The following is a 24,935-nucleotide window of genomic DNA, read 5'->3' on the forward strand; positions in this document are numbered from 1 at the left end:
GCCTATAGTTTCCTTTCTTCTGCCCCTCTTGAAGTGACATTTACAATTTTCCAGTCTTCTCAGTCCATTCCTGAATCTAGTAATTCTTCAAATTTCATTACTAATACCTCTGCAATCTCTTCAACCACCAAGTTAAACCTTGGGGTGTACACCATCCAGTTCAGGTGACTTATCTATCTTCAGACCTTTGAGTTTCCCAAGAACCTTTTCTCTACTTGTGGTAACTTCACACACTTCATGATCCCTGACACCTACAACTTCCACCATACTTCTTGTGTCTTCCACAGTGAAGCCTAATACAAAATACTTATTCAGTTCATCTGCCATTTCCCTCTCCCCCATTACTACCTCTCCAGCATCATTTTCCCGCAGCCCAATTTCCACTCTTACATCTCTTTTATACTTTATGTATCTGAAGAAAATTCTGATATCCTCTTTAATATTATTGACTAGCTTACTTTCATATTTCAGCCATACCTGAATGACTTTTTAGTTGCCTTCTAGAAACATAGAAAACCTATGGCACAATACAGTCCCTTCAGCACACAAAGCTGTACTGAACATGTCCTTACCTTAGAAATTCCCTAGGGTTACCCATAGGCCTCTATTTTTCTAAGCTCCATGTACCTATCCAGGAGTCTCTTAAAAGACTCTATCGTATCCACCTCCACCACCATCACCGGCAGCCCATTCCACGCACTCACCACTCTCTATGTAAAAAACTTACCCCTGACATCTCCTCTGTACCTACTTCCAAGCACCTTAAGCCCTGGGAAAAAACTCTGACTATCCACATGATCAATGCTTCTTATTATCTTGTACACCTCTATCAAGCCACCTCTCATCTTCCATTGCTCCAAGTTAAAAAGGCCGAGTTCACTCAAACTGTTCTCATAAGGCATGCTCCCCAATCCAGGCAACATCTTTGTAAATCTCCTTTGCATCCTTTTTATGGTTTCCACATCCTTTCTGTAATGAGGCGACCAGAACAGAGCGCAGTACTCTAAGTGGCGTCTGACCAGGATCCTATATAGCTACAACATTATCTCTCAGCTCTTAAACCCAATCCCATGACTGATGAAGGCCAATGCATCGTATGCTTTCTTAACCTCAGAGTCAACCTGTGCAGCAGTTTTGAGTGTCCTGTGGACTCGGACCCCAAGATTCCTCTGAGGCTCCACACTGCCAGGAATCTTACCATTAATACTATATTCTGCCATCATATTTGACCTACCAAAACAAACCACCTCACACTTATCTGGGTTCAACTTCAGTTGCCACTTCTCAGCCCAGTTTTGCATCCTACCAATCTCCTGCTGTAACCTCTGACAGGCCACACTATCCACAATACCCTCAACCTTTGTGTCAGCAGCAAACTTACTAACCCAACCCTCCACTTCCTCATCCAGGTCATTTATAAAAATCACGAAGAGTAAGGGTCCCAGAACAGATCCCTAAGGCACTCCACTGGTGACTGATCTCCATGCAGAATATGACCCATCTACAACCACTCTTTGCCTTCTGTGGGCAAACCAGTTCTGGATCCACAAAGCAATGTCCCCTTGGATCCCATGCCTCCTTACTTTCTCAGTAAGCCTTGCATGATGTACCTTATCAAGTGCCTTGCTGAAATCCATATACACTACATCTACTGCTCTACCGTCATCAATGTGTTTAGTCACATCCTCAAAAAATTCAATCAGGCTCGTAAGGCATGACCTGCCTTTTACAAAGCCATGCTGACTACTCCTAATCACATTATGCCTCTCCAAATGTTCATAAATCCTGCCTTTCAGGAATTTCTCCATCAACTTACCAACCACTGAAGTAAGACTCACTAGCCTATAATTTCCTGGGCTATCCCTACTCCCTTTCTTGAATAAGGGAATAACATCTGCAACCCTCCAATCCTCCTAAACCTCTCCCGTCCCCATTGATCATCACCAGAGGCTCAGCAATCTCCTCCCTTGCCTCCCACAGTAGCCTGGGGTACATCTCGTCTGGTCCCGGTGACTTCACCAGCTTGATGCTTTCCAAAAGCTCTGGCACATCCTGTTCCTTAACATCTACATGCTCAAGTTTTTCAGTCTGCTGTAAGTCATTCCTACAATCACCAAGATCCTTTTCCACAGTGAATACTGAAGCAAAGTATTTATTAAGTACCTCCGCTATCTCCTCTTCCACTATACACCCTTTTCCATTGTCACACTTGATTGGTCCTATTCTCTCATGTCTTATCCTCTTGCTCTTCACATACTTGTAGAATGCCGTGGGGTTTTCCTTAATCTTTCTGCCAAGGCCTTCTTATGGCCCCTTCTGGCTCTCCTAATTTCTTTCTTAAGCTCCTTCCTGCTAGCCTTATAGTCTTCTAGATCTCTATCATTATCTAGTGCTTTGAACCTTTTGTAAGCTCTTTTCTTCTTGACTAGATTTACAACAGATTTTGTACACCATGGTTCCTGCACACTACCATCCTTTCACTGTCTCATTGGAACGTACCTATGCAGAACACCACACAAATATCCCCTGAACATTTGCCACATTTCTGCTGTACATTTCCCTGAGAACATCTGTTCTCAATTTATGCTTCCAATTCCCTGCCTGATAGCCTCATATTTCCCCTTACTCCAATTAAATGCTTTCCTAACTTGTCTGTTCCTATCCATCTCCAATGCTATGGTAAAGGAGATAGAATTGTGATCACAATCTCAAAAATGCTCTCCCAGTGAGAGATCCAACACCTGACCAGGTTCATTTCCCAATACTAGATCAAATGCAGCCTCTCCTCTTGTAGGCTTATCTACATATTATGTCAAGAAACCTTCCCAAACAAACCTAACAAACTCCACCCCATCTAAACCCCTTATTCTAGGGAGATGCCAATCGATATTTGGGAAATTAAAAGCTCCCACCACAACAACCCTGTCGTTATTACACCTTTCCAGAATCTGTCTCCCTGTCTGCCTTCTGTTGGTTTTAAAAAAACTTCCCAATCCAACTTCCTGCTAATTGTGTGTGTGCGTGTGCATGTCTACATATACGCACACACACAACGAATGAGGTTGAGAGGGAAAATCATTGAATGGCAGAGCAGACTCAATGGACTTGTTTATTTTTAGAGATATGGTGTTTAATAAAGCCTTCCAACCCTTTGATCCACACAACCCAGCAACCCCTACAACCCAATTTAACCTTAACCTAATCACAAGATAATTTACAATGGCCAAACCATCTACTAAACAGAACGTCTTTGGACTATGGGAGGAAACTAGAGGACCCGGAGAATACCCATAGCTTCCATAGGGAGGACGTACGGACTCCTTACAGAGAATGCTGAGATTGAACACATTGAGCTGTAATAGCATCACACTAACTGCAACACTACCATTCTGCCCATTATTCTCCATGTTTAATGGTCTTGTGCCCCTCTCTCTCTCTCTCTAACTGGCACTGCAAAGTATAATGACAGAAAATACTCACTACAACATTCTTATAGAACAATTTTGATAATAAAATTAGCATGGTACAGTATCACTGCCCTTTCCTCATCAGCACAAGCATTCTACTACACAGTTAGATAGAGGTGCACAACATCACTACAGTTGGAATAAACACTCCACGTTCCACCTCAAACAACAAGATACATGCAACGTCACTAAGTAGTCAGAACAGATAGACATTATACAGTTAGCATAACATGAAAAAGTCTTCACCCTACCAAGTTAGAACAGAATGTCTCGTGACAGTATCGACAGCCATTACAATCACAGGATATTTTGGTGTAAATGGTTTCCAATACATACCAGGCAAAAGGAACCTTGCGATGTTCCTGCATGACATAATGATCATCGTTTTGTGGAAGAGCTCTCATGAGTCCAAAATCTCCAATTTTCACCAACTCATTTGAGGCCAGTAAGATATTTCTAGCTGCCAGGTCTCGATGAATGAAGCGTTTAGACTCGAGGTAAGCCATGCCATTTGCTATCTGTACTGCATACTGGCATAGTGTTGAAATGAGAAAGTAGCCCTGGTTTTTTCTCAGGCGATCCAGTAAAGAACCAAGTGGAGCCAATTCAGTAACCTAAAACGATTAAAACTATGAAAAGAGATCTGTCTAATACTACTGTATTTGGTCTGACAGCAAGTGCAACAGTTATAAAAGTACAGATTTTCAGGGCTGCTCATTCCATCATACTGTACTTAACATAAAAAGAGAAAAGCAATGCAGCGTAATTTTATTTGTGAGTCTGAAATCATGCAGTCCCCTCATTCCAAAGAGTAAAAATGAAGTTTGCCTAGTAACCTCTGTGACATGACTTTTATTCTCAGCAGAGAAAATCAATGTTCCCACCCTCCACTGATGAGTTTGTCCAGTTTCTAGTCAGTCTCAATGGACACAAATCCACAGGACTAAACTGTTTCAAATTAAATCCAACTGGTATTAATTTGGCAACGTACTCAGAGAGACCATAAATGATGAAAATGGAAACCTTACACTGCTGAACTTGCAATTCAGACACATTATCAGGATGTGTGAGTGGGAACGGAGATTGCAGCTGCTCTGCTGTTACCAGCATAGGCCTAATCCTGTCAATGCTTGCAGTGGAAAACTACAGGCATTTTGTGACAGAAGCTACACATACCACCATGACCAATGGAAATCTTTTTAAAAAAGGGCAATTGTAAAGGAAGCAAAGCAAAAATGGGGAACAAAAGAAATAATGTAACTTCTGCCTAACTTTCTAAATTGCTTCTCACCATTTTCATTGGATGGGTTAGAACTACACCATATAGACGGATAAGATTGAGATGATCCAGAAAATGCATGGCATTGACTTCTCGTATAAAATCATCTAGTGCATCGGGTTGATTTAATACATCTGTTTTCAAGCACTTCACAGCCACGTTCATCTGGTAAAAAGAACAAGTTAGCTTCAATTACCATCTGCCATTTCAAGCTGCAAATCCAGAAGTGTCTAGTCTCCCTATAAACATGGAATAATACAGCAACAACAACTAAACCCAAAGATATCACAATATAACAAAACTCATTCCCAAGACAAACTGAAAAAAAGAAATTAATTCCCACTATACTTGGGACTTCTATCTGCTTTAGATAGTAGAAGACATAGCCCACTTACACCAAAAGGTCCCCACAAGCAACTGTACTACACAAAAGTACCTGTGCTACACACAACCTTAGCTCTTCTTAAATGTCACTAAGCTACTTACCTTATTTTGATGGTGAGTTTCAACCTTGACTGGGTAAAGCTTCAAATTGTGTAAATCCATTTAGCAGTGATCATTTATAGGCCCTGATTCTGATTTTACCCATATGTAGAATTATTTCCAACTCTACACAGTAGCAGAAGTCATTTAGTTCAGAAGTTCTCCAGTTTGTTCAGTCTTTCCTGATATAGATAACTTTTCACATCTCTATCATACAAGTAAGCTTAGGATTTGTTAATCATGGTCACAAATCCTGAGGTTTTGCAAGGAGGGGGAGGTATAACTATGTAAGAAGACTTTAAGGGGCAAACTACTCCACCCAGAGCTACACTTCCATCAGGTTCTCAATATTGGTCTAAATTTCCTGGGGTAGCAGTTGAAAAAAATTTTGACTGCAAGTGGATGAATAGTCTTGGATTGCAACAATCTCCATGCTGATCCCCTGGAAGCTGCATTGCGAAGTGAGGTTGGAATGAAAGAACGTTAATGAGAATAGTCCTCGGCAATAAGCTAAGATGGGAAAAGAGAACAAGAGCAAGTGAGGAGAAATTTGTATGGGTCTGGAAACTTGCAGGGAAAAAGACATTGGAGGAAAATTAAATGCAGAAACGTTAAAGATTAGGATACACATGACCTAGTAATACAATAAACAGGGTTTACATTAATAATGCAGAAAAACAATTGTATTCTGATTAGTTTCAGCCACTGCTTTTTTAAAATTTCAATCTGGTTTGAAAATTCATCACTTCATAAATCCATACTTACAACTTTACCAGAAGGTGACTGCCAGTCACCCCGTCTGACTACCCCAAAGGATCCATCGCCCAGTTTCTCATGAAGTGTTAGATCTTTCTCACTAATCAAACAGGTCAGTGACTGATTTCCTTCAGGTGGCGGTGGTGGTGGAGGAGTTGGTAATTTGCGAAATGTTGTTCCTGGCTGAGGCTGGAATTCTGACTCTGGTCGCTTTCCACTAAACACCTAAAAATGTACAGTGAGAATAATGAAAAGTTCATGCTCAAGTTTAATTGTCATTCAGCAATTCATGAATACAACCAAGCGAAACAGTGTCACTCTGCGACCAAGGTGCAAAACACAGTACCAACAGCCACACACAGCAAAATACATATATAGCACATATAAGATATCAGCAAAATTACAGTTACCCAAAAAAAAAGTCCAAGACCCTGAGTCCATGAATGTTGCAGTATACTGCAGTCAAACGCAATATTGCTTGTCTTCTGCAATTGGGGAGGGGCAGCAGCTTGGATGCTGGGCCACACCACCTCCAATGGAGTACACCAACTCTCTTCCGGGCAGCTGTAAACAGACAACACTGTAGCTTGTGGCCTAATCCCTGCTACAACCGAGGCCACACAGCTCCCCTGCAGTCCACCAATAAATCAGCAAATCGGACGTGAAGGATTCTACATCAATAAAGTCGTGATGGGATAAGAGACAAGAAAAGTACTAAGTTGATCACTTGCTATTAGACTGCATGCCGCCTTCGCACACTGACTCCTCCAAGGCCTCTCTGATGCAGGCCGTAGCATGATCTGCACAAAGTCCAGCTCCTTTAGTTTCTCCACTCACGAGCAACATACTGATTGGTTAGACCTGCAACGCTTTAAGTTCTTAATGTTCAGCAGGGTCTTGTTATCATTAAAACATACATTTATAAAAGACTATAACACTTCTATTTGACCCCACAGAAACTGCTGTGATGGACCGTGCTGCCATCTTACCAGAAGTGTTCCACTAAAGGATGAGGGTTCTCAAAATAAGGTAGAGGCCATTTAGGACATAAATGAAGAAAACTTTTCACTCAGTGAGGTGAAATTTGGAACACTACACCCCAGAAAGGCTGCAGTGAACAACCAAAGGAACCAACCACTAACCACAGCCACCACTTACTCTTGCCCACAGTGGACCAGAATATGTGGATTATGGATCAGCTTTTACAGCCACGCGAGGACCCACCAACAGACAGCCCCTTAGGAAAACATTATACTCGGCTCGAGGGATTGCACTGTTACTGCACCACTGAATACTGCAGCAGGTAGTCATTAATTATTCTCAAAACAAGGATGGGTTTATGTGTTATTCAGATTACTTGTTTGGATGAAGAGATTTCTGGATATTGGGGAAATCAAACGAAATAAAGGCACGTCAAGTGAATGATGTTGAGGAAAATCAAACTTGATCTTATTGAAAGGGAGAGCAGTCTTGAGGAGATAAATCACATACGTTTCCTTACACGATGAAGGATCTATATTTCCCTTGAATGCTATGTCTAGAACTAGTGGATGACAGTATTAAAATGGGGACTGCCTATTCAAATGACAGGAACATCTTCATCCACAGATATAAACCTTCGGAATTCTCAACCCACAAGGGCAGTAGAGTCTCTTCAGCTAAATTAAGATAAACTGATAAATTTTAAATACTAAGCAAATCAGAGAAGATATGACTGTGGAAAATACTGCTAAATAACAAGAACAGCCATGATCTTTTTGAATAGCAGAGCAGGCATGAGGAGTCTCATGGCCTACTCTTGTTTCTACTTGTGCTGTAATATGAATGTGCACAGAAATATTTACCAAATATAAAGCATATTTAATAATAGTAGCTTCTTTTCTCAATGTTCATTATACCAAGCATTATTGTGGAATGGCGTAGGCGGTTCAGTGTCAATAGGTGGCCTTGTTAAAATAATAGTACATTTAACAAATGGCCAATTACATTACATTTCATTTTCAACTAGTAGCTGTGGGTTCATGTGAATGGGGCACTCAACAAAGTAAAAGGGTTGTCCATTAAACTCCAAAAGCAGATTTAGAACTGAGACAAGAGAAACTTCTCCATTGGAAGATTATAATTACAAAATACAAGGATTGCAGCTGTATAAAACTTTATTCAAGACCACAGCTGAAGTACTACATGCAGTTCTGGTTGCTCCGTTATAGAAGGAATGTGGGGACTATGGAGAGGATGCATAACAGGTTTCCCAGGATGCTGCCTGGGTTAGCAGATATAAGCTATACAAGGAAAGGTTGGACAAAATCGGGCTTTTCTTCTTAGAGCATCAGAGGCTGAGTGGAGAATTGGTAGAGGTTTTTAAAAGTTATGAAGCATAGATAGCATAGCAGTTAAAATATTTTACCCAGGGTAGAAATGTTTAACACCAGAGAACATGCTTTTAATGTTAGAGGGGTCACATTTAAAAGTGACATGAAAGATAAGTAGTTTTTTTATATAAAATGTAGACAGTGGTAGGTGCCTAGAATGAGTTACATGGAGCAATAGTGGAAGATGTCAGTTTGGTAGAGATTAAGAGACCCTTTCATTGGCACATTAATATGAAGGGAATGGAGGGATATGGATAAATCACAGGAGGAGGACAGTTACAATAAATTGGGATCAAGACTGGCATTACATTGCGGCCAAATGGCCTATCAAGTTCTGCACTACCCTATGTTGTTTATTACACAACTGACTTGCAGAATAGGCAGTTATGCTGAAAAAAGGCAAAATTCAAGATCACAGGCAGGTGAAGGCAATAGGACTGAAAGGAAATAGGAACAAGGTGATTCAATGTGAAGAGAGCTACTTGTTCACATTGACAGTTAAAGCTGATGTAATCTGCAGGGCCCAAACAGAACTCCGTTGTCTACTTGGAGTCATTTAGGCTGTTGACTCATCATACAGTAAAATACTGTAGATAATCTTAAACAGAAGAAAATGGATAAGATTCAGCTTTGCCAAGGGCATAAAATAGCTGGCAGTGGATTGGTTGTCAGTTTATACACCACCTTATTTTCCAAGCCACAGACATTAATGAAACATTGAGTCAGACAGGATATATAACAGGGTGGCTGCCACCTGCTATGCAAATCCTGCCAAGGTTAATTTTATCCCCATTCAGACTATCTGCTCTTCATACTTTTAAAAGCATGCTAACACCCACCACATAGCAAAGTTTTTATCCCAATTATCAATGAATAATTAAAAACTGCTCTTCATTGCTTTTTTGATAATTATCTCTTTATATTTTAACACTATCACTGAATGGCAATGCCTATGGAAAGGAAGCAAAATCAAAATGAATTTTCTTAGTTAAATATTTAAGAGCGCAGAGGATTCTGACTCTTCTTTAACAACTATATTATTACTTTCAGAAAGTGAAGAGTTACTTGACCTTCTTTCAACTGCAATATCAAGCTGGAAGGTTACTCAGCTTCAAATGAAAATAACTGTGCCAGCAACTCACTGCAACCAAGAGTTATCAAAAAAGGTCAAACACATTAAACCCATCTATTCCAAACACTGAAAGGGTAACAATTCCATTCTAATGAAGCTCAGCTCACCATTAATTGACTATAGTTACAAACAGGTGGATCAAGAGATTTAGTCCTGTCACAGGAAAAGACTACTTGTTAAAAATAATGATGGCTGTAAATAGGTGGCATCTTCATTTACATTCATTCTCTATCAAGAATTTCTGAAACTTCCATTCACCCTGAATGATAAAAGCAAGTGTTGATTTCATCACGGAGAGGCTGTGATTTGTTGATTGATTGGTACCAGGACCTAGAGTTGCTGATTATGCTATCTGTCACTGCTACCAAAAATGGCAATATACAGTTGTAATTTTAGAAGATACTTAATCCTGGATTTCCTGTTTGTTTGTAACCTTGGCACAGAAACAGAGGGAGACAGATATTAACCAAAGGTCTATGGAAATTCTGGGCCAAGCACAATATAACAAGAAAGCAATACAGTCCAGGAAATAACAGCTGATAATAGTTAAGTACAAAGCACAAACAACTCATACAAACTGGAGTTCACTTTCATCAACTCCAAAATATTCTGCAGTTTTTAAAAAAAAACAAACCAACTGGGTAATAATATTCAAATAGAGTGCAATGCTTCAGAGAACAGCTCACAAACGAACAACTGCATTCATAAAGTTCAGTAACTATATACAGAGTTAGAGATTTCACCAACGTTTTATAATCTGCACCTAAAATAAAGGAGCAAATAAAAGGATACAAAAGGAAATTTTATTTTCAGCCAAATCTTAATACTATTGCAAAAGCAAAAGCGTTAACTCGTCTTCAATCTACACACATTAAGATGAGTTTTTGATAATCCAAAACAATGTCAGAGACTGCAAAACTGGCATCTAAATCCGACTTGCTTTCATACTAAACAAAAAGACAATTATATTTTTGGAAAAAAGATAGAACTTGGATCACAAAAAGAGAAAATGTGCAGATGCCAGAAATCAAAGCAGTACACACAAAATGCTGGAGGAACTCAGCTGGCCAGGAAGCATAGATGGAAAAGAGTAAACAGTAAATGTTTTGGGTCAAGACTCTTCATCAGGACTTGGAACTCATTTTATAGTATATGGAACAATCATACACATCAACATCACAGATGTACCTTGCTCATCCAGGATTTGCGCTTGCAAATGGCCCGCCTTCGTTTTACAGCCTCCCATAGTCGCCTCTGGCCTACGGACACACAAAAATGTTAATAACTCATAACACTTCAATAAAAGCCACACAATGATCATTGGTGACATAAACACAGGCACAAATTGTTAAAATTGTCAATCCACCTGCCTAGATTTGATGGTAATAATGAACTTGTGTTTAACAACAGACTTCAAAGTAAGCATTTGGCTCCTTAAATTATTGTCCCTGTGGATGACTGTCATATTTTATTCTCACTAGAAGAGATTTTTTAATCTTTTCTCATAGCATCCTTTGCACATTGTATTCCTCCCCTCATCCCCATGCCTCTGAACTTCCCTGTTTATGACCCATTCCTTCATTTTTGTCATCATCTGAGATGCATTGATCAAGGTGGTAGTAAGTGCAATGCTGTGTAGCATGATAGCTAGACCAGTAGCTCGTGCAACATCAATGGATGAAAAAGAGGAGGAGAGAGACTGATAGCTGAGGTGGTGGTGCAAATGTTTCTGGTTTAAGATGGCACTGGTGAAGCACAGCAATGACTTCCGGGTGGCAAATAAAACCAAAAATTACTGCATTCATCACTTTTTCTTGGATACAATCACCGCAATCAAGAGCCTGTGACTTCTCTTTCGGAGCTGAACTTTGAACTGCCTGTATGACCTCAGATCTGCCACGATGGAATGGCGGAGCAGACTCAATGGGCTAAATGGCCTAATTCTGCTCTTGTGTCTTATGCTTTTTCCAAGCGTTCCCTTCCTGTTATGTTTACCTCATTCACGGCACACAGAACCATTTCTAGAAGAACTCAATTTACATTACAAACTAGGTCTTGCATTGCAAATAACTGAGGTGCTGGAGGTGTTAAATGTACAACAGAATTCATTTTCTAATTATATTATAAGATGAAGTATCAAATACTCATCTAGTCCAAATCTTAAGAAGATACCAGTGAGTAAGATATGGAGTCAAAGTGAATTCTGATTGTGCAACTGAAACAACATGGAAAACAACAATTCACAGCAACAGTGCAGCAGACCATTACCTTCCAACTGGATCAGAACATGCCCATATTTTTGTTGTCTTCACCTACACATGAATGTAATTTGAACAAAGCTTGTAATGCAGGAAGCTGTGCAGTTGCTCCAAGCCTTAGACAATCAAAGGATTTTGAAAGCATCTGCCATATTTGGACCAATTATATTTTCTGTACAAGCGTCTCCAAAATATTTTACTTCTTCCTCACAATCATTTTTCACAAAGCTCTTGCCCTGATCAAATACATTTCCCACACCCCTGCTCTCAACCCCTCCCTTCCTGATGAGCACTTTGATCTAAACCAATAGTTGTGGGATCACTGAGTTCCATCTATTGCTTGCTGTTATTCTGCATGTAACATGATGCGGCAACTTCCCCAAGTTGACATCTCATTTCTAGATATGCCGCGTGTTGTTCCTGGAATGGCTTGCACTCCCCATCATCTGGATTAATTATTAAAATGGCAGGAGACCTACTGCATATTCAACAGGAAGTTACAGATACGCACCTCACCATATCCATGAGCTGCAGTCTCAAATCAACAGTGAGAGCATATCTAGGCCCAGTTTCTATTGCACTGCTCCTGGAAAAGATTCCTGTTTTTGGCCCTTCTTTCTCTTCAGGACATAAACCCAAGTTAATCTAATTTTCACAACTCCAGGTATAAAAAAAGAAAACCAGTTCAGAGGGGATTACTAAATTACTTTTAGAAGATTACTCTCACTATTGAGTAAGCAACAGAGCTTTTGGATAAATTATCTTTTGTACACTCTCAACAAATGTTTATCTGGACAGTGAGCACATTCACGGTGCATAGATATTTAACAACCGAACTTGCAGAATAATTATCACAACAAAATAGACAAAAAGTCCATACAGTGGGAACCTTCTGGATAATTCATTATACACAAAAGGTTCAAAATATTCTAAAATATGCTCACAATAAGTGCTTCCTTATCATCTGGTTTCCAAACACTGTAGATTATTTAGAGATACAGTACGGTAACAGGTCATTCTGACCCAGTGAACCTATGCTGTCCAAATACACCCACGTGACCAATTTACCTACTAAGTTTACTATCTGCACGTCTTTGGAACCAAGAAGGAAACTGGAGCATTCAGAGGTCTACGTGGTCATAGGGAGAACATACAAACTGCTTACAGACAGCAACGGAATTGAACCCAGGTCACTGGCGCTATAATTGCATTATGCTAACCGTTGTGCTAACGTGTTGCCTCTAATAGCCACATAGCATGTAAATAGCGTCTGGCACAACTCACATGCTCAGATTTACTTTCACATCAATCAACTTAATTCTGTCAGTCTTTTATGTTATCACCAAATGTGAAGGTCATCTAATGCTAATTATCTGTCATGACAAAAATACCAAAACCCGTACATCAGCCTGGAAAAGATCCTGTATAGGAAATGAATGCTTTTGCTGGATCATATTTGGGTAGCAGCAGATGAATGGCATTATCTCATTTTATTAAATGGGTTTAACTTCAAGCTTTTTAAAATAATGAAAGCAAGATTGCATTTTAATGTCTGAGCTGTCCATATGGGTAGATCCAACTTCTCCTGATGGTTCAGTTAATTTATTGTGCAACAATGTCAAAAGATTCCACGTTGATTCACAACTCTATGCTATTACATTTGACTTGGGATGGAAAGAAGCAAACAATATTCCTTGGAGAATGCTTCTTCTTGTGCAAGAAAGCCTCAGCTCCCAAAGCCTCTCAAGAAATTCTTTCTCCCAACACTTTCCCAGATCCTCACTCCTTGATGTTGATCACTATCTTGTTTCCTCTACATATCACATCACTACTTCTGGCTTTGACATGTACACATACATTTAGTGCCATGGATTCTTTATGGCAGTATTTGGTAAGAAAATTTCCAGACCATAAGGCTCAGGAAATTACAAGTACTGTAGTGGTCAACCACAGAGTGAACAAAATCAGGGATAAACAAGGAGGTCGAATCAGAGATCTTTCAGGATTGTAGGACTGTAAGATGTTTCCAAGTCTGGGAAGGAAACGTGTAAGAGGCAACAAGTGGATCACACAGGTTTGGAACTGCAGGCGCAGCTTCAGTGACCAGGGTCAAACCTGTCCTACAGTGGTGCCTGTACAGAATCAGCACATCATCTCTGTGTGGGTTTTCCTTAAGTACTTTGCTTTCCTTCAAAAACCCAAAGATGTGTTAGTTGGTAGGTTTATTAGCCATTATAAAGTTCAAAGTAAATTTATTATCAAAGTACATATATGTGTCATCTTATAAAACCCTGAGATTCATTTTTATGCAGACATAGACAATAAATCCAATAACTATAATATAATCAATGAACGACCGCACCACAGGGTAGACAACCAGAGTGCAAAAGACAACAAACTGTGCAAATACAAAGAGAATTTTAAAAAATAATAAATAAATAAGCAACAAGTAGAGAACATTTATGGATTGAAAGTGAATCCATAAGTTTGGGAACATTTCAGTAATGGGGCAAATGAAGCTGAGTGGTTAACCCCTCTGATTCAAGAGCCTAATGGTTGAGGGGTGATAACTGTTCCTGAGCCTGGTGGTGAGAGTTGGACGGCTCCTGTACCTTCTTCGTGATGGCAGAAGCAAGAAGAGATCATTACGTGGTTGGTGGGGGGATCTCTCATGATTGATGCTGCTTTCCTGTGACAACGCTCCATGTGGATGTGCTCAAAGGTGGGGAGGGCTTTACCCATGATGGACTGGGCTGTATTCACTACTTTTTGTAGGATTTTCCATTCAAGGGCATTGGTGTTTCCATAGCAGGCTGTAATGCAGCCAGTCAATATACTCTCCACTTCACATCTACAGAAATTTATAGAAATTGCCTCTAGTGCATAGATGAGAGATACAATCTGGGTAAATTGGATGGAGTCCCACTTCAGTAAGTTAAAGGAAATATTAGTGAATGAACAGCAGTGTTTTGAACGAGACATGCCCAGCTAGTAGAGTACTGGAACTGTCAACTGGGACATATTAAAGCTACTTAAGTGGAAGCAGATAGTATAACTGGTGGAGTGGATTTTAGGTCTGATGTACCTGACAGCATCAAAAAAGTGTTTCATACTAACTCATTCTACATTTTTCAAATATTTATGCAAAATATTCCACTGATAGTGACTTGTGTGGATACTGTTTCCTTTTTTTAAAAAAAACTTTCAACATTTATACACATTTCTGAGCTATTTTTGTTTTGGTAAAATTCTAAAGTCAATGAAAAGCTCTTTCCTTACCAGGACGGCCCATTCCAATTTTTTCAAGATCCTCATTTTTCACATAGTCAAAGTGAGAGAGCCGGGTAACATTGAGATCATCACGGATGCGAAGGAAATACTGTTGCAACTGCACCTCTGTGAGGAGTTCAAGAAGCCACTCTGTTCCCTCATCCGACTGCATGCTCCCACTGAGCTTCTGGAAGAGAGGCACAAACACATCAGATTACTGGCTAGAAATACAATGTGACACAGAGGAAAATGTAGGATCATGCCCGCAAAAAAATGTTTTACTCAATGAAAAATGTATTGCAATAAATATGGAATCTGGATACTTAATTTGCAAACTGTATTACAAATGCGAACAAGGGACGAATGGTGCAAGGCACTCTTGTCATACAAATGTGTCATGCCTATTGCATTGCTGGATAGCTTTGAAAGACTGTTGGAACTGGTTTTTACAATGGCATTAGCACTGATCAGACTGATTAGAATACCCTGAAGCAATTTACCTCAGCAGTGTAACTCCCTTAAATGATAAGGGAAATCAATACTTCTCCAAATAATGGAGTTTCCAATTCCACACTCCAGCCCCCCCCCCCCCAAGCACAGAAAACAACATCCATCATCAAAGATCCCAGCATCTGAACATATCATCACTTCAGTTATCAACAGGCAGAAGGTACCAAAAAAACACCAGACTCAAGAACAGCTATTTCACTTCAACCATTCAGTTTGTGAATCAACTAGCAAAATCCAAATCACTACAGCTTAGCAATACTCTGAACACTTTACACTAAATTGGATGTTTTTGCTGTAATTCAATAGGTTTCAATAGGTACATTTAATAGAAACATAGAAAACCTACAGCACGATACTGGCCCTTTGGCCCACAAAGCTGTGCCGAACATGTCCAAACCTTAGAAACTACCTGGGGTGACCCAAAGCCCTCTATTTTTCTAAGCTCCATGTACCTATCCAGGAGTCTCTTAAAAGACCCTATCGTATCCACCTCCACCACCGTCACCGGCAGCTCATTCCATGCACTCACCACTCTCTGCGTAAAAAACTTACCCCTGACATCTCCCCTGTACCTACTCCCAAGCACCTTAAAACTGTGCCCTCTCATGTTAGCCATTTCAGCCCTGGGAAAAAGCCTCTAATCCACATGATCAATGCCTCTCATTATCTTATACACCTTTATCAGGTCACCTCTCATCCTCCATCACTCCATGGAGAAAAGGCCAAGTTCAGGCAACCTATTTTCATAAGGCATGCTCCCCAATTCAGGCAACATCCTTGTAAATCTCCTCTGCACCCTTTCTGTGGTTTCCACATCCTGACTGTAGTGATGTGACCAGAACTGAGCACAGTACTCCAAGTGGGGCCTGACCAGGGTCCTATATAGCTGTAACAATGTCAGAGGATATACAATATACATCCTGAAATTCTTTTTCTTTGCAAACATCCACGAAAACAGAAGAGTATCCCAAAGAATGAATGACAGTTAAAAGTTGGAACCCCAAAGCCCCCCCCAGCTCTCCCCTTCCACGCACAAGCAGCAGCAAGGCTACGACAACCACCACCCCCTCCAGCAAAAAAAGCATCAGCAGCCTCCAACACCACCCCCTCCAGCAAAAAAAGCTTGCTCAAGCGTGCAGCAAGCGTCAATAAAGACACAGACTTGCAGTACCCCAAAAACTACTCGTTCACCTGGTAATTTGACATACCACATGCTTGCTAGCTCCCTGAATGATGTGTCCCTGTTTCACAATGAGATGGGAGACATAACAAACAACTCACTGATTTATAAGGTCTGGTGCATCAGTTTTTCTGAGCTCTGCACCCAGAGAGTTGGCACCAGAAAGGCGTAGCTCTCTGGACACACAACCCCTGGCAGATAACCCAGTTTTCCCGATGTTCCATGCTCTCCCATGATGCTTCAGTCAGGGGCACCAGCCTAGAATGAGCGTGTCTCCGGAGCAATGAAAATGTGGAACCGTGAAGGCGCACTCGCCTTCCAGGCTACGTCCTTGAGATATCAAAAAGTGACCGGTTGTAAGGCCCCGAGAGCAGGTCCTGATTGTGTTTTATTATTTAATTATTAATGTTAAATGCATATTTTTTCCTTGTGAATGAGACTTATATGATACTGCTGCAATTAAGTTTTCATTGTACCTGTGCATACTTGCACCTGTGCACATGACATCAAACTTAACTTTGGTCAGTTCACACAGGATGTGGAACTTACCACGAACATACAGTAATAAACATTAGAATATACATTAATAAACCAGCATCTGTGCCTTGTAATACTATTGCTTTCCTCCTTTATCTTATGCTTACAAAGGTGCATTACAAATGACAGATTTCTTCCTTAGAAGAAAAGGGAGACTGCAGATGCTGGAATCTGGAACAAAAAGCAGAATGCTGGAGGAACTCAGCAGGTTAAGCAGCATCCATGGAAGCAAAAGATGTAAGCCAATCTTTTGGGTGAAGATCCTGCATGAGGACTAGGAAGGGGAGGAGGGAAGAGAAGAGAGCGGTAGTGATAGGGGATTCTATAGTCAGGGGGGCAGATAGGAGATTTTGTGGGGAAGATCGGGAGTCTCGGATGGTATGTTGCCTCCCTGGTGCCGGGATCCGGGACATTTCAGATCAGGTGCAGGTTATTCTCGAGAGGGAGGGCAAGAACCCAGATGTTGTGGTCCATGTAGGGACCAACAACGTGGGTAGGATGAGTGAGGGGGTCCTGCGTAGTGAGTTCAGGGAGTTAGGTGCGAAGCTGAAGGGCAGGACCTCCAGGGTAACAATCTCAGGATTGCTACCTGTGCCATGTGCGAGTGAGGCAAGGAACAGAAGGATTATACAGATTAATACGTGGCTGAGAGGATGGTGCAGGAGGGAGGGCTTCAGGTTTTTAGATAATTGGGCTTTGTTCCAGGGAAGGTGGGATCTGTTCCGACAGGACGGTTTACACCTGAACTGGAGCAGTACTAACATTCTTGCAGGAAAGTTTGCTAGTGCTGCTCGGGGGTTTTAAACTAAATTTGCAGGGGGCAGGGATCCAGAATGTGAGAGAGGATAGCGAGATGAAGAATAAAGGACAGGTGGGGACTACACGGTTCCGGAATATTAAGTGTGTAGTAGAGAAAGGTGAGGCGGAACAAGTGATAAGGAGGGATAATGGAGACATGGCTGCAGGGAGATCAGACCTGGGAAATGAATGTACAAGGCTATACGTGCTATCGTAGGGACAGAAATGTGGGCAGAGGGGGCGGGGTGGCCCTGTTGGTGAGGAATGAGATTCAGTCCTTTGCAAGGGGGGACATAGGATCAGGAGAAGTAGAGTATGTGTGGATAGAACTGAGGAACAGTAAAGGCAAAAAAGACCCTAATGGGCATTGTCTACAGGCCCCCAAACAGTAGCATGGATGTTGGGTGCAAGTTGAATAGGGAGTTAACATTGGCATGTAGCAAAGGTAATGTCACAGTAGTTATGGGGGATTTCAACGTGCAGGTGAACTGGGAGAATCAGGTTGGTGCTGGACCCCAGGATAGGGAGTTTGTAGAGTGCCTATGGGATGCATTCTTGGAACAGCTTGTACGAGAGCCGACCAGGGACAAGGCTATTCTGGATTTAGTCTTGTGTAATGAACAGGATTTGATAAGCGATATTGAAGTAAAGGAGCCATTAGGAGGTAGTGACCATAATATGATAAGTTTTTATCTGCAATTTGAGAAGGATAAGGGCAGATCAGAGGTGTCAGTGTTGCAGTTGAACAAGGAGACTATGGAGCCATGAGGGAGGAGCTGGCCAAAGTTAAATGGACGGATATCCTAGCAGAAAAGACAGTGGAACAGCAATGGCAGGTATTCTTGGGAATAATGCACAAGGTGCAAAATCAGTTCATTCCCCGGAGAAGGAAGGATTCAAAGGGGGGAAATGGGCCACAGTGGTTGACAAAGGAAGTCAGTGATTGCATAGCATTAAAAAAAAAAGAAGTACGACAGAGCTAAGGTGAGTGGGAAGACAGATGATTGGGAAATTTTTAAGGAACAACAGAACTTAACTAAAAAGGCAATACGGGGAGGAAAAAATGAGGTACAAACGCAAGCTAGCTGGGAATATAAAGGAGGATAGCAAAAGCTTTTTTAGGTATGTGAAGAGAAAGAAGATAGTTAAGAAAAATGTTGGGCCCTTGAAGAATGAATTGGGTGAAATTGTTATGGGAAACAGAAATGGCAGAAGAATTTAATAAGTACTTTAGATCTGTCTTCACTAGGGAAGACACAAGCAATCTCCCAGATGTATGGATGGGCCAAGGACATAGGGTAACAGAGGAAATGAAACAGATTGACATTAGGAAGGAAACGGTGATGAGAAGACTGATGGGACTGAAGGCTAACAAATCCCCAGGTCCAGATGGTCTGCATCCTAGGGTACTAAAGGAGGTGACTCTGGAAATTGCGGATGCATTGGTAATCATTTTCCAATGTTCCTTAGATTCAGGATCAGTTCCTGAGGATTGGAGAATGGCTAATGTTATCCCACTTTTTAAGAAAGGAAGGAGGGAGAAAACAGAGAACTATCGTCCGGTCAGCCTAACATCAGTAGTGGGGAAGATGCTAGAGTCCATTATTAAAGATGAAATAAAGATAGCAGTGATAGGATTGGGCCGAGCCAGCATGGATTTACCAAGGGCAAATCATGCTTGACTAATCTATTGGAGTTTTTCGAGGATGTAACCAGGAAGTTAGACAAGGGAGGTCCAGTGGATGTAGTGTACCTTGATTTTCAGAAGGCATTTGATAAGGTCCCACATAGGAGATTGGTGGGTAAAATCAGAGCTCATGGCATTGGGGGGAAGATATTGACATGGATAGAAAACTGGTTGGCAGATAGAAAGCAAAGGGTAGCGGTGAATGGGTGTTTCTTGGAATGGCAGGTGGTGACTAGTGGGGTGCCACAGGGCTCGGTATTGGGACCACAGCTGTTTACGATTTACATCAGCGATTTAGATGAAGGCATTGAGAATAACATCAGCAAGTTTGCTGATGATACTAAGCTGGGTGGCAGTGTGACATGTGATGAGGATGTTAGGAGAATTCAGGGTGACTTGAATAGGCTGGGTGAGTGGGCAGATACTTGGCAGATGACGTTTAATGTGAATAAGTGTGAGGTTATCAACTTTGGGAGTAAGAACAGGAAGGCAGATTATTATCTGAACGGTGTAGAGTTAGGTAAGGGAGAAATACAAAGAGATCTAGGAGTCCTTGTTCATCAGTCACTGAAGGTGAATGAGCAAGTGCAGCAGGCAGTGAAGAAGGCTAATGGAATGTTGGCCTTCATTACATAGGGAATTGAGTACAAGAGCAAGGAAATCCTTTTGCATTTGTACAGAGCCCTGGTGAGACCACACCTGGAGTACTGTGTACAGTTTTGGTCTCCAGGGTCAAGGAAGGACATCCTGGCTGTAGAGGAAGTGCAGCGTAGATTCACAAGGTTAATTCCTGGGATGTCTGAACTGTTTTACGCAGAGAGGTTAGAGAGACTGGGCTTTTACACGCTGGAATTCAGGAGATTCAGAGGGGATCTGATTGCAACATATAAGATTATTAAGGGATTGGACAAGATAGAGGCAGAAAATATGTTCCAGATGCTGGGAGAGTCCAGTACCAGAGGGCATGGTTTAAGAATAAGGGGTAGGTAATTTAGGACAGAGTTAAGGAAAAACTTCTTCTCCCAGAGAGTTGTGGGGGTGTGGAATGCGCTGCCTCAGAAGGCAGTGGAGGCCAATTCTCTGGATGCTTTCAAGCAAGAGCTAGATAGGTATCTTATGGATAGGGGAATCAAGGGATATGGGGCCAAGGCAAGAACCGGGTATTGATAGTAGATGATCAGCCATGATCTCAGAATGGTGGTGCAGGCTCAAAGGGCCGAATGGTCTACTTCTGCACCTATTGTCTATTGTCTATTGAGGACTTAGAGCGAAGAGGAAAGATTGTTTGTATATTAAGCACATGTACTGAAGAATGACATGGGTCTGAGGTAACAAGTCTTGACAAAGTCATTTTGCTGGAGCAGAAGAGAAACAGAAACCAGAGGAAGAGCAGTGGGAGTGAGAAAGAGAAATTAGCAGATGTCCCATCATAAGAGTGGATTAAAACCACTTCAAAGTGGGAATCCTTAGAAGAGAATTTGCAATGGAGCAGTAGTAGCAAGACAAAAGTGGTACTGAAACAAAAAGGAAATTATCATAAGAATTCTAAGTGAAGCAGCATCTGTGGAGGCAAAAGATGTACGTCATCTTCTTTATGAGAAGGGAAATGTAGCTTGGAACTGAACTACCCTTTGCACAAGAGTGATCAATTGCACTGTATCATCACATTTTGTTTTACAACTTCTTTTCAGCCAATTTTCTCATCAATGTTCCTCTATTCGCGAAGATAGCAACTATTTTGATGACTTGATTCTAATTTGCTGTTTCTCTTCCAGCGCCATGTCCACTTTATTGTGTGAACCCAACAAGTAATTGATCCAGGAATTGTTTAATCCTGGAATTCATCATAGCTTCATCAAACCATGTTAAAATCTACATTTCAATCAGCACTAGAATACATGGATGGTATGCTATCTTGATTCCTGACATTCACTGAGTAACAAGATATAATTCTGGGCAATTACTTTCAATGACTCCTCCCAAGTCAAGAGCGATGAAAAACAAAGCAAAATCCCTCTCCTCAGTGCCAATTTTACCTCACTTGAATCTAACAAAACTGTTTTTTGGTTCAGTTTAATTAATGGCACCCAGTAAAGGTAGACTTCTGAATTTTGCATACATTCACTTATATTACTGTGATCACAATCCAAAATAAATTTGGTATATGAAGCTACAGTTTCAAAGCAACTTCTGTAAAGATGTGATTCAAACTAATTTTACCAAGTCAAAAACCATTTCTTATCCAACTGGATATAACCGCTGTCCCGCTGGGACATTCCACGACATGTACGTCATTTTAATTTGACAGCAGCTAATGTATAAACACAATAATAGAGTTTTGGAACCTGCTGTACACATTCTGAATTTAATTTCTTTAATGCACAGGTTAAGCACAAAAGGTGGCTAAGAGTTTTCACTGAGTAAGTCACAACTTGCTTCCAAGCTTCCCATGTGCAAAGAGTTACGAACGCAGGACTTTGGGTCCATGCTTCTTTTGGCTGCTCCAGTTAGAAATGTTCCACTGTGGATAACAAACCGAAGTTATGACTAACACATTTTTTCATTTATTGGTATTGGCACAAATTACATAAGCTATTTTTTTCTGTAGAGTGTTTTTTTTTTGCTTTAAATATTTTCTGAAAGTTGTTTTTTCCCCTGCTGTAAAGGCCACACATTCTCCTGCTGTGAGAAGGGAGACACTGTCTGGGCCAAAGAGAGAGCCACAAAAGATATCACTCAGAATTTTGATTTTCTTCCTTTCCTGAAGCTGCTGGCTGATTATGGCTTCTGATAATCAGAAAAACAACAACGGAGAACAAATTATATTTGTTGCCAGGCCAGCCACCAAATCACAAGATTCGGTAACTAATCTATGATTGTGAATGATTGAAAAAGCAGGAAGAAGAGTTCAACAGCTAATATTAAAGACCATTATATTTGACCCAAAGATGCCTACATCACTCTGTTGAACTGCACTTCCATGTGCAATTCCATGTGCTCCAGCGTTACTACATCCCTCCACTATGATGCCGCAGAAGTTTACAAAATTAATGCTGGTGTTAGCCAGCTAGTGAATACCTTTACTCACTCCAAAACAAGATAAAATGACTATAATGAAAGTGAACATAAAAGTAAAACAGCCAAAAGAAATTTGTGAAATTTTGAATCAACTAGAACCATCAATGCCTATTTCTGTAAAAAAAAACTTTGCAACAATGGAAACACAGCCGGTAGAAGTGAGGCAAAACAGCATTGAGGTCATGGACAATTTACGGATTAGTGAGGAGAAGGCGCTCCCTGTCTTGAGGCACATTAGGGTGAATAAATCCCCAAGGCTTGACAAGGTGCTCCTCAGTCCTCATGGGTAGCAAGTGCAGAAATTGCAAGGGCCCTAGTAGAGGTATTTAAAAATCTGTTGGTGAGGTGCCAGAGATTTGGACGACAGCTATTGTTCCATTGTTTAAGAAAAGCTCTATGAATAAACCAGGAAATTGTAGGGCAGTGAGCCTGACATCAGTTGTTGGTTAAGTTAATGTAAGGTATTCCAAGGGATCAGATATACAGGTCCCCCCCCCCCCTTAGAAAGGTAGAGCGTTCCTATGAAACTTTTCTTAAGCTGAAATGCTGTAAAGCGAAGAACCATTAATTTATATGAAAATCCTCTTTGTAATGCGAAAACAGGGTACTAATGTAGGTCTTTTGTAAAACCAAAGTGGCATAAAGCGATGATTCGGAAAGTGGGGGACACCTGTATAAGTATTTGGATAGACAGGGACTGATTAGGGATCATATACATGGTTTTGTGTGTGGTAGCTTATGTCTAAATATCTTACAAAGTTTTTTTTGAGGAAGTTACAAAGAAAGTTAATGAAGGCAAGGCAGTGGATGTTATCTACATTGACTTTAGCAAGACCCTTGACAAAGTTCAACATAGTAAGTGGGTCAAGCAACACACACAAAATGCTGAAGAGCACCTCATATACCATCTGGGTAGTCTCCAGCCCTTTGGCATGAACATCGAATTCTCCAACTTCTAGTAATTCCCTCCCTCTCCCTTCCCCCATCCCAGTTTCACTCTGCCTCCTCTTCCAGCTGCCTATCACCTCTCCCATGATTCTGCCTTCTTCTACTACCCATAGTGCTTTCCCCTTACATTCCTTCTTCACATTTCCTGCCTATCCCCTCCCTGCTTCCCCTCCCCCACCCCTTGATCTTTCCTCTGATTGGTTTTCCACCTGGCACCTACCAGACTTCTCTTTCCAACCCTCTCACCACCTTCTTTATAGGGCACCTGCCCCCTCCTTCTTCAGTCCTGACGAAGGGTCTCGGCCTGAAATGTTGACAGCTCGTTTCCACAGATGCTGCCCAACCTGCTGAGTTCCTCCAGCTTGTTTGTACCATCAGTATGTGGACTTTGCAATGAGGGGGGAGAACTTGTTGGACCTGGTTTACACAAACATCCCCGACGCGTACCGGGCAGAGCCCCACCCCTCCCCAGCTACTCAGACCACATCTCTGTTATGCTAATCCCAGCATACAGACCGCTCATCAGGCGCTCCAAACCAGTTCAGAAGCAGGTGAAAATCTGGCTAGCAGGAGCCATCTCTGCTCTTCAAGACTGCTTTGAGCACACTGACTGGCACATGTTCAGGGAGGCTACAACCGATGGCCACTCTACCAACTTAGAGGAGTACACAGCATCAGTGACCAGCTACATCAGCAAGTGCATTGCTCCAAGACCATCAGCAAGTGCATCGGTCCAAGAACATCACTATATGCGCTAACCTGAAGCCAAGGATGATGGCGGAGGTGCGTGCGCTGCTGAGGACCCGTGACTCTGTCTTCAGAGCAGGCGACAAGGCAGCCCTAACGACAGCAAGGGCCAAACTGTCCAGGGCCATCAGAGGGGCAAAGCATGCACATGCCCAGCTAATCCACAGCCACTTCCAGGACAGCGGCGACACGAAGCGCACGTGGAAGGGCATCCAGGACATCACCAATTAGAAAGATAGAAACATAGAAAATAGGTGCAGGAGTAGGCCATTCGGCCCTTCAAGCCTGCACCGCCATTCAGTATGATCATGGCTGATCATCCAACTCAGAGCCCTGTACCTGCTTTCTCTCCATATCCCCGATCCCTTTAGCCACAAGGGCCATATCTAACTTCCTCTTAAATATAGCCAATGAACTGGCCTCAACTGTTTCC

The 24,935-nt window shown here is 41.5% G+C and overlaps 1 protein-coding gene across 9 annotated transcripts in view; it reads right to left on the reverse strand.

Annotated features, from left to right (window-relative positions):
- tnk2b (tyrosine kinase, non-receptor, 2b) overlaps positions 1-24,935 on the reverse strand; it is a 237,453-nt gene that overhangs the window by 66,051 nt on the left and 146,467 nt on the right. For all 9 annotated transcript variants that reach the window (XM_073041320.1, XM_073041319.1, XM_073041322.1 and 6 more), the window contains exons 2-6: positions 15,027-15,204; positions 10,678-10,748; positions 5,995-6,210; positions 4,759-4,911; positions 3,804-4,081 (exon numbers count right to left, since the gene is read on the reverse strand). In XM_073041320.1, the coding sequence (XP_072897421.1) occupies positions 3,804-4,081; positions 4,759-4,911; positions 5,995-6,210; positions 10,678-10,748; positions 15,027-15,189 (881 nt within the window). In that variant the 5' untranslated portion in view covers positions 15,190-15,204. The remainder of the gene's footprint in view (positions 1-3,803; positions 4,082-4,758; positions 4,912-5,994; positions 6,211-10,677; positions 10,749-15,026; positions 15,205-24,935) is intronic.

Source organism: Hemitrygon akajei, chromosome 3, assembly GCF_048418815.1.
Source record: "Hemitrygon akajei chromosome 3, sHemAka1.3, whole genome shotgun sequence".
NCBI lineage: Eukaryota > Metazoa > Chordata > Chondrichthyes > Myliobatiformes > Dasyatidae > Hemitrygon > Hemitrygon akajei.